Here is a 10,544-nt window from a genome sequence, read left to right on the forward strand (position 1 = left end):
TTTTTTAATTTGTAACTTAAGGGTATTTTTGTCTTTTTAAATAAAATTCTATCTTTGTAATTGTATAAACTACTTAAGGATATTTTTGTCTTTTACTCAACAAATAGCCATTTTGAAGATTGGCAAAATTTTTTGGTCAAAGTGGAAAAATGGCATTTTGACTTGCCTAATTTCAAAAGTACCCTGGAAGAAGATGGGATGGGAAGGGGGTGCTATTTATTTATTTTATTTTTGGTTTTTTTTTAAAATTATTTTATATGAAATAGTATAAAATTATCATTCTACCTTTTTATAATTGGAAAGAAGATGAAGTTTTTATGTTTTTGGATGGTGTGTTGTACAAATAAAAGAATTGAGTATAATCTGCAAAATAAATAAATAAATAAAAATTTGGTATCACAATTACAATTATTTCTTTTTAATTTTGATCGTATTTACAATTTTTAATGTTTAAACTAACGACCTATGTCGACATAGGGATGATTCGCACCACAAAGGTCATACATGACAATATTCAGCCAACTTGAAAGAATAAGAGGTATTCTGCAATATGTTCAAGATTAGAGCCGTTTTGCACCAATAAGCCAAATTTTATTGTTGCTCTATTTTTTTCACTTTTTTTTTTTCTTTTATAGGAGATCTCTGTAATGAGTTTTGGACCCAAAATTAGTCAACTAATAAGCTAGAGAGATCAGAGATATGATATACCATTTTAGTATGTTGTAGCTTGTACTGCAGCCTTGCTTCTTGGGCAGGGTTGGAGACGGGGGGAAACAGGCCGCCCACCTAATATGATGCACCTTTTAAGTTTTTAATCCCATCCATGCTAGATCAATGAACAAGTCTTGTGTTTTCCTCAAGCTACCATAAACCAAACGGGCAGTATTCCAGTCCACTGACAATGTATTACACTATTATTGAACGCCTGAAACTGAAACTGGAGAGAACCAAGTGAAGAACACACTGATGAACTAAATTGAATGAGCAAAATTGAACAAGCCTTGGATTTCAGATATATGAGAAACCATGTAATAGAATTTTATTTGCTAAACTTGCTCTTGCAGTAATTTAAATTTCGTTTGTCATCTATTTAGTTTGTTTACTCTAAAGTGCTTGTTATTGACCTATTTTACATTATGTAACTGAATTTACATTATGTAACTGAATTAAGTAACACTTTGCTTTATTGATTGTATTTTACTATTTTTGTTAATTATATGTTTTGAGTAGGTAATAGCCTAATACAGATTTTGTGATTTGATTTAAAAAAATAAAATTCCGTTCTTATAATTTCATCCCCATCCCCCACAACCATTGGAGATTTATCTAATTCAGGTTTTGAAAACTTGATTTAGTCTTCAAACTTTTCAAATGTTGTATTTAGTACCTGAAACTTGTGATTCTCCTTCGATTGCCCTCTTGATGCTTCTTACTGATCATGTACAATTCAGTTAATTTTCAATTTCTTTAAATCAGTTCCAATTAAACTCACAAAATTCCCAAGTATTAACTTATTTTTAATCTTAACACTGAAGTCCTTGTATGAACTTTTTACTGTAGAAATGATCCTTTTCGATACGTGATGATGTTCATTTTTCCCGTCAAATTGGTGCCTTGCACGTGCTATATTTCATAATTGCAATTTCATCTGTGCACTAATCTTTTTTCAGACATTTTATTTTGAACTATTCTAAATGTGAATAAACAACATAAAACATAAAAACAGAAGACAGATGTAAAATTTTAAAATATTATCTTCTCCAACACCCCAAACCCGAGCTCAAAGCCATCCCTCTCCCAAATCCCTTCTAACCACTCTGCCCATTCCACAAGACCAAGGATTCACAAGTTTGATCCATTGAGAACCCTGTCGATGTAACTATCAGACTTATATATTCAAGTCGTTAATTTACATATTGTCTACTTTGAGAGAGTTTAAGATCATCTTATCTCTCATGACTTTCTTTCATGTTTTCCAGTATCGAAACCCAAGACCTCCGTTTTATAAGATATTTAAGGTTGGCAACGGTTCGATTTGGGGAACCATCATCAAACCACCAATTTTTTGGCCATACCATAACCACATAAGTTGGTTCGATTCGACTCAATTCATATCTCTATTCGGCTCGATTTGGGAGGTTAACAACTACGAAAATAAATTATTTTTTATAGGTCCAATAGTCAAATTGGAAAAAAACAATTTTTGAAAAGAAATCAATGAAAACAAAAACACAATATTAAGCCAATTTAGCAAACAATATTCCAAATGAAAATGCAAACAATATCTCAATTTTCAAATGCAAAATCGGAATTTAACAAACAATGTCCATATATGTTTAATATTTGTATAGTAGGGTATATGGTTACTGGGTTAGGTTAGTTGGGCTTAGAGAATCGGTAATGGGCTAGAATTTTGGGCTGGATAGAATCATAGAAAGAATAATGGAAAGTCCCATTGCCCAATTAATTTTTTTCACGGGTAATCAGTTAGGGACGGGTTGACAGCGTAAATAGCATACCGGTCCTGCCCCAAACCCGGGCATTAAAATTAAATATCATATCTACCTCATTGCGTCATTCAGTTCGGTTAACCGCGATTTTAGATTTTGGCAGTTTGAATTTCCATCCCTAGATTTAAGTTAAATCCTGAAACAATTTACTTAATTGGTATCAGGATTCAACTTAAATCTCTGTTAAAAAAAGGCCAGGGGTTTAAACCTTGCGGACGCAACAAAAATTCGTGACGGGGCAAGATGGGTCTAAGCCCTTCAATTTTGCGTATGAAAGATTTAAGCTAAACTCTAGTACTAAGATATTGGGTTTGAACCCCAGAAAACACGACAAAAAGTCGTGAGGGATAAGAGGGAAGAAGATGATCGACAAATTTCACTTAGGGTTTCCTCTCCTAAACTCACTATTCTGCTACTTGATGGAGAGTGAGAGGAGAAACGGCTACTTGAGAGGAAGACATTTCAATTTCAACATGTCATTCTTCATCATAAGCACACCATTTATAGATTTCTATTAAGGGTTTTAAGAATAAAAAAGTCTTTAGAGTCGTAGACATGTGGTAGCCATTGATTGATTAATTTCTAACTATTTCCGTTATTTGTTCATGCTTTGCTAGCCTGCTTACATGTTTTTCATTCATTGGTTATGAGTCATGTTTTGCACTTCTATTCACGTGTGTTTTGATAACAATTTTCGTTGAGGTGTAATGAGTTAACAGTTTGTCATTTGTGAGTTCTTGTGAATGTTCTTATTTGCATCTTAAGGTTCGCATACATTTTAATTACTTCAAAAAGGTTCGTAGAAATACGAATTCGCCAATATTTGTTTACGAGTACTGGCGGAATGTAGGTGGAGCATGTTGGGGTCACGTGACTGCCATTTTTTTATTATTTTTTTATTATGAAGAGGGTTTTATTTTTTCTTTGCTCAAAACATTTTCTTCTTCTTTTAGATGTTTGCTTCATAGTGTTTACTTTCTCTTTACTTATACAGAAGCCACAAATTATGTAATAATGGATTCAAAAGGTATATCAATCTCCAGTGAACGAAGCATATATCATTCTAATAACTTAGCTAAAAGCACTCATAAGGGAGAAACCTAATAAGCGACTTTAAATACATATTGTGAGCCAATATACTTGAACAAAAACGTAATGTTTAAGTTGGTGAATAATATGTGAGCAGATGATAAAATCAATTAGAAGTCGTCAATCAATGGATATCTATAAATAGGTGCGACTAGGATAAAAAGATTCATTTGTCTTCGAAGCCTAATAGATATCTATAAATAGGCATGTCTAGGATAAAGAATGCTATGATGAGCTTTCCTTCAAATAGTCATTTCTCTTCCACCTCTTTATTGAGTTGTAGAATAGTCAGTTTAGGAGCAGAAAGCCTTGAGTAAAGAGATGAGAGAAATTTTTTGATCATCATTTAGAAGTTAGGGCTTTTATTTTGTTATATTCATTTTATTTGAAATCAATATGCTATCAAAAGTTTCCATTTTTCTCACAAGTTGTATTATAGCTGTATCTATGCATCAACCATGCTATAGTGTTGGAATTTTTTTAACATAATGAACGATTGACACTCATATTGTGCGGGGGACCCACTTCTTTTTTTAATTTTTTTTATTCACGAAGGGCCCACGAGCTATGAGAAGATGTTAAACATTATGTCAAAAATATTCTGACAAAGTAGTTTAATTGATCTACACATATTGGACTGGGAACTTTGGTAACATCCTTGAAGAAGACATCACATTTTCAACTCAAATTACACTCAAAATCAGAACAGAAAGTCGTGTATACTTTTCTTTACAAACAAAAGTTTCAAATGAGTCACAGTAACCAAAACTCCTTTTTCTTTATCGTCCAAACTTTCATGTTTTTCTTGCAAATTGTGCTTTGGCAATTGGGATAAAAATTATATTTTTAATAAATTTTGATAAAAATTGATAAAGTATAAGGTTGAAGATTGATAAAATTTTTGGATTTCATAATATATGATTAAAAATGAATTTTAAAAAATGAAAATTAAAAGGCTCTGTGATTAAACACCTGGTTTAGACACATTACTTCAATACGTCCTTGATATGAAGTGCAAACATTCCATGTTTTAAAGTCAATAACTTTTCATGTAAAATAAATAATTTAGGTATTGGTGGGTCAAGATAATCATAAAACACTTTTATTTTTATTATCTCCTGAATTTCCTTTTATATATATATATAAGTTTATGCTTTGGTATATCTTAGTTACATATTTTATATTATTTGCAATCGCTCATTACAACAATCGTCATACATAACATACACATAGCAAATGGTTATTTGATATATGGGTCAATAAAAAATTACAACATTTATGCATCAAATAATCACTTACTATGTGTATACCATTTAGAAAAACTACTCTAATGATTACGAATAACGAATAGCATTACTTTTCTTCTTTTTATGTCATATTACCCGTTCTTGGTGCCTCAAATCAAGGCTCTTATCTTTGAACCTCATCCCAAGGCAAAAAGGGTGCCATTTCTTTCAATTTTTTTTCCCCTTTTCTTCATAATTAGGGAACTTTATTTATTTTTATATGTCCAAATAATTTGTTGGTTCATGCATTAATGTACCAGCTGTCGTGTCCCATATGGCACAAGAAAACTACTTTATTAGGAAATAAAGTAAAAAATTTCGATGCATTGATGTCCTGTACTTGCCACGTCCAATAATTCCATGAAGGACAATTCCTCTTGTCCCGGACCACATGTGTCCCCCTCGAAAATCCTGGGCCTCTAACAAAACTCTTCCATGAAATTCTATTAAAAATTGTAATGGTTTTTCAGAATTATATAATGGTTAGGCAGCCCTCCATTGATAATTAATGGCACCTGGTCATATATCAAACAGCCAATCAGTTAACCTAGAAATCAGAGATGCAAATATCATTGCCTTAGGATCGAATCAGGGTTGAACATTTGTTAATCCTATCTGATTCTTATAACATTAATGAACGAACTTTAGTTAATGTAGAGGGAAGAGGAAATCGAATGCAGACTTGAAATATTTGTATCTCATTGCTTTGAGATCTTGATTCGACTAGGTCAAGACCTATCTCAAATGGTATTAAAAATTTTGTAGAAGATGAACGATCAAGATTCAAGCATTCTTGAATACTCAATATTAGTCGATTTTTCACCCTACGTAAAATTAAATTATTAAATTTGCACGGCTTTAATGTAAGAGCATGCTTGAAATAGGATGAGGCTAAGGGACTAGACTTGGTAAGATTTCCGAACTTGATATTGGACGACATAGGGTGAATTTTTTTGCGCCATGAAATATAACTTTTAAGTAAAGCGGTGACAATACCCTACATCACGAGCCTCGAACAAATTAGTATAGTCTCGGAAAACAATCATACATTAAGCTAAAAACTAGTCTGAATTCTTTTTGCGAGCTATTTTTCGTAAATAGACATGTTGAAACTTGGGTCTTTTTTTTTCTTTGATACCAGTGAACCATTTTAGCTTTGAAAAATCGATCAGATATATGATTTTCAAGTCCAATTGCACCTTAACGGCCATTTTCCCGGCTTTGTACTCCATATCTTCATCTGGATCGAGAGCTGGGCGTACTGAAATGTTTTGCCTTAAATGTCAAGATATTGCTATAGCCTATGGTGTTAAAAATATTTCCCTAAAAGAATCAGTTACCAGCATCAATTTCCTCCTAGACCTCTTCAGATGGTTTCAATTCTTGAAATAAAAAGAAATCTTGAATTCTTCTTTATGTACCTGCAATAAAACCAGTTCGACAAATTAGTAAAAACTAAAAAATTAATCATACATAAAACTAAATACTATATAGGAAAAGAATAATAACATCATATGACATACAAGATAAATGAAATATCGAGTTTTTATTGATCAATGATACCCAAATTTTAAAATGAATATATTTATAGAATAATGTGATACATTTCGAGTGCTAATAAATAAATACATTCTAAATATACGAAAAAGAACAATAATTTTGGAGAAAAATATAATCTAATGTTGGGAAGAAAATGAAATTCAACAAGCATATCTCATGTACTGGTTCATAATTATAAACATATAATCCTATGGAAATACCTAAAAAAATGGAAAAGTGTTCAGAAAAAATCAAGGAAAAAAAAAAAGATTAAAAAAAAAAAAAAACATTCATCACATAACATTTGTGAGATCCGAAAATGAAATTGGACTCAAAATTTCAATTAATTGATGCAGGATTAACAAAAATGTAATCGCTTAGAAATTTACACTCTCGAATTACATTAAAATATACCTTTTAATTTCTTCATTAATTTTTTCCCTTCTTGAATATATGCTACTTATATAAGTATTTGTTTTCTGCTAAAAATTCCAAATTGCAAAGGATTTTGATCCTGTTTGTTCTTGTTGTTATTACCATTGGCTTCCACTGTGAATGAGATGAACATTACAAGAATTTCTGTGCCTGTAGGCATACTGTGGAATTTCTCCGGCTGGTTGTGGGTACACGTACAACTTCGGCCGGCGGACGTGACAGAAGAAACGGCCCCCGCCTCCTTCGCCAGTTGATTTTGGGCATCTTGGTGGTAGCATGACAGCAGCGGCGGCGGAATAAGACGATTTAGGCGATGTAGTAGAGGGTGGTGGTGAATTTTTTTTGGCGGTTTTAGGAGCTGACAAGAAAGCTCTAATCTTGATCGCCATGGGCGGCGGCGCAACCCTGTCGTATTCTTCTATAAGATTAGCAAGATCCTCATCGGAAGTGATTGATACAAGAGCATCTAAATCTTCTGTTGGTAATTGACATCTCAGATTCACTGCTGATCTTCCACACATCTCTCCCAGCTTCATCACCAGCTCTGTAACACACAAAATTGTCACTATCAGCCGTGACGACACGACACGACACATCTTCACTATAATTACATTGGAAATGAAAAAAACGGAGGGGACTAACCAGCATGAGAAATGGATCGTTCGACGGAAAGAACACGGGTTTCGCCACCGTGGTAACGAAGTTTTCCATCCGGGTAACGGGGGAGAATCCTGCCGCCGTAGCTGCAAAGAAACTTGATGGTGCTGGTGGGTTTCACGGCGAGTTCCATGCTTAAAAATCTTTTTCTTTTGGGTCCAGTAATTGATACCAAAAGGGATTCTAATAAAGAAGGAGAAGTGAACTCTTCTTGAAGCCTGTGTAAGGTACCATTGAGGACTTATTTATAGAGGTTTGGGGAAGGAGCTCTGCCTTGGAGGGTGGCCAAATGGGTGGTGGAAATTAGAGGCTTAGGTTTGCTAGAATCCCATGCCCGAATGGGCCCAAGTGTAAATTTGGAAAGATTATTATTTTCTATTTTTAATATTTTTTAATTTTAAGTCTTATATAATAAATTTTATAAAATAAGTCAACATGACGGAAATGAAAATGTTCAATTCTCATCCCACCAAGTTTACAAAATGATTTGTCTCATATATAGTATTTTAAGGGCAAAACGTTCAATCTGTTGATGAGCACTTTGACATATAAAGTGACACATCTCTTATCTAGTCCGCCTTAAAGTTTTGGATAAACATTTTAGCTCCTGTTTGGTTCTCATTATTTGAAATTTTAATGGTTTAAATAATATCTTTTTGAAAAATATATGGATAAAAAAGGAAAAAATTTGAATTACGTATAATATTATTTTATTAGAAAATATACAGTTGATAAGAAAAGGAAAAAAAAATGAATTATAATTTTAATGTCACTTGATGAAGACGAGTAACAATTGATCCGACTTCTCTTTTAAAAGATTAATAACTATAAAAGTTAAAAAAGTATCAAACATATCTAATTGTTATTGAACTTCACATGTAGAACCTGAAATATCTCCAATTTTTACTACATTAAAAAAACAAAACAACAAAAATTTAAATTATTTTCTTAATAAATCGATCACATAAATTCTTTGTTGGTCCATCGGATCATCAAACTAAATAATTTATATCATTATTACATTACATGGGTGCCAAATAGGTGACGTGTCATAGGGGCATGTCATGGCCCCGATTGAATGGAATTACATTACATTGCAATCAATCTTGTACAAGATGGTCCAGTCCTAGTAAGCTTGACTGAGATCTTGTACAAATGTTTTAAAAGTATGATAACTGATAAGACTTGTCCTTGTTTGAGCCTCGTTCTTTTGAAAAAAATGTATTTTTCAATAATATTATAATATCATTTTAACAACACATTTTTTAATAAAGTTTTTCCTTATTTTTTAACCATACATATCTCATCAATACACTATTTAAAAATTCATTCTCCTCCCCAAAATGGGGCTCAAACAAGGATAGTTGTTTGTACTCGATACTTCTTTGACTAAGAAAATTTTATTTGTGTTTTTTTCAAATTTCAATTTTTTACAGTGTCTAAAATACATGTATTAGATTTCAAGTTTCGATTCACAATATGACTTTATTATGTGCACGATCTTTCTTTAATATAAAGCAGACAATTTGAGAAAAATTGAATTTTAAAAATTTGATTTGAATATGGGCTTAACATATTTAAGTGTATTAACAAGTCGCTAATGCAATTATAAAGTAGTTGCCAACTAAACCACACTCTTATGAATAAAATAATTATGACTAATAATTCCTTAATCGAGTGAGTTGTTCCATTTAATAATTTCATTAAATGTAGGGCAATAAGAATCTACACTTTAATTAAATTCCAATATAATTTTTTAAAGAGGAAATTATTATAAATGTCCACTTTCATATATCCATTTGCAAAATGTCCATCATTACAAATCCTTGCAAAAATGTCTATTTTAAAATAATTTAGACGAAAATACCATTGTTAACAATTTATGATTCCACACAAAGACAAAAATGGACTTTTTGCAATTAAAATTTTTATTGACAATAAAATTTTGACACATAACATGTCCTACTTATTTCAAAAGTGGACATGTCAAATCACAATAAATGTTGTTTTCCTAATTGACACATAAATGTCGAGAACTACATTTCTAGTGTAAAGAAATGTCATGTTCGGAATGAAATGTCATTCTAGACATCTAATATGTCGAGAGTAACATTTGAAATGTCGAGAATATTTAATGTTGTGATTTGACATGTGTACTTTTGAAATATAAACGGGGTTCAAATATCGAGAACGGCATTTGAAATGTTTAGAATATTATTTAAATGTAGTTTCTCATGAAAGCTACTTCTCGAAATTCTTGACAAATTGGAAAAAATTAATTGCTTCATTTTTTCGTTAAGTGCATAATAGATAGTTTAGTACTAAATTTTAATTGTGGATATTTTTAATTAAGACCCATGAAATTGGACATAATACCCCTATAATTAATCCCTTTAGTGTACTTAGCATTTTATAAAGGGAAAAAAAATCATATTTCAGGTGTATTGTTTCCACCAATTTAAAAGTGAGGTAAATAGTTTAAAAGTCCAAAATTCATGTATATATATATATTTAATTAAAAATATTTATTAAATAAAGATAATAAAGTCACAATTACACAATTGATGGTCATAGATTCATTATTACAGATCACAGATTTATTTACTGGTCACATATCATCAAATTAATTGATCACGGATTATTTCGAGGTTACAGATCAAAAATTTTGTATGTCACGGATTATTTCAAGGTCACAAATTAAAAATTTTGTAGGTCACAGTTAATTTCACTAGTCACAGATGAAAAAATTATAGGTCAGGATTCATATATCGGTCACATATTTTCAAAGTTGTTGGTCACAGATTATCGAACTTTAAGGTCACAATTAAACAGTTGGTCACGAATAACCAAACAATTGGTCACAGGTCAAATAGTCGATCACCACCAACTCCACTGTCACCACAACAACTTGCAACCACCCTCACCCTGTCACCACCGCTACCACCACAACAGCACCACTACCAACACCAACACCAGAGCATCATCGCCAAAAAATCGCAGCCACCAGATCTACCTCCAAACACTACCA

The 10,544-nt window shown here is 31.9% G+C and overlaps 1 protein-coding gene across 4 annotated transcripts; it reads right to left on the minus strand.

Annotated features, from left to right (window-relative positions):
- Positions 1 to 4,878: 4,878 nt before the first annotated feature.
- LOC111395321 lies at positions 4,879 to 7,779 on the minus strand. Of its 4 annotated transcripts, none has more exons than XM_023021306.1 (4): positions 7,502 to 7,779; positions 6,962 to 7,403; positions 6,226 to 6,306; positions 4,879 to 6,146 (listed from the first exon to the last, which is right to left on the minus strand). In XM_023021306.1, exons 1-3 carry the CDS (start codon positions 7,647 to 7,649, stop codon positions 6,252 to 6,254), a joined length of 645 nt encoding a protein of 214 aa, XP_022877074.1. In that variant the 5' UTR covers positions 7,650 to 7,779; the 3' UTR covers positions 4,879 to 6,146; positions 6,226 to 6,251. The 4 variants fall into 4 exon arrangements, with proteins under 4 accessions (XP_022877074.1, XP_022877071.1, XP_022877085.1 ...); XM_023021317.1 differs by having other exon boundaries at positions 4,884 to 5,400; XM_023021310.1 differs by having other exon boundaries at positions 4,884 to 5,432.
- Between the last annotated feature and the right edge of the window lie 2,765 nt (positions 7,780 to 10,544).

Source organism: Olea europaea, chromosome 1 (genome assembly GCF_002742605.1).
Source record: "Olea europaea var. sylvestris chromosome 1, O_europaea_v1, whole genome shotgun sequence".
In the NCBI taxonomy this organism is placed as follows: domain Eukaryota; kingdom Viridiplantae; phylum Streptophyta; class Magnoliopsida; order Lamiales; family Oleaceae; genus Olea; species Olea europaea.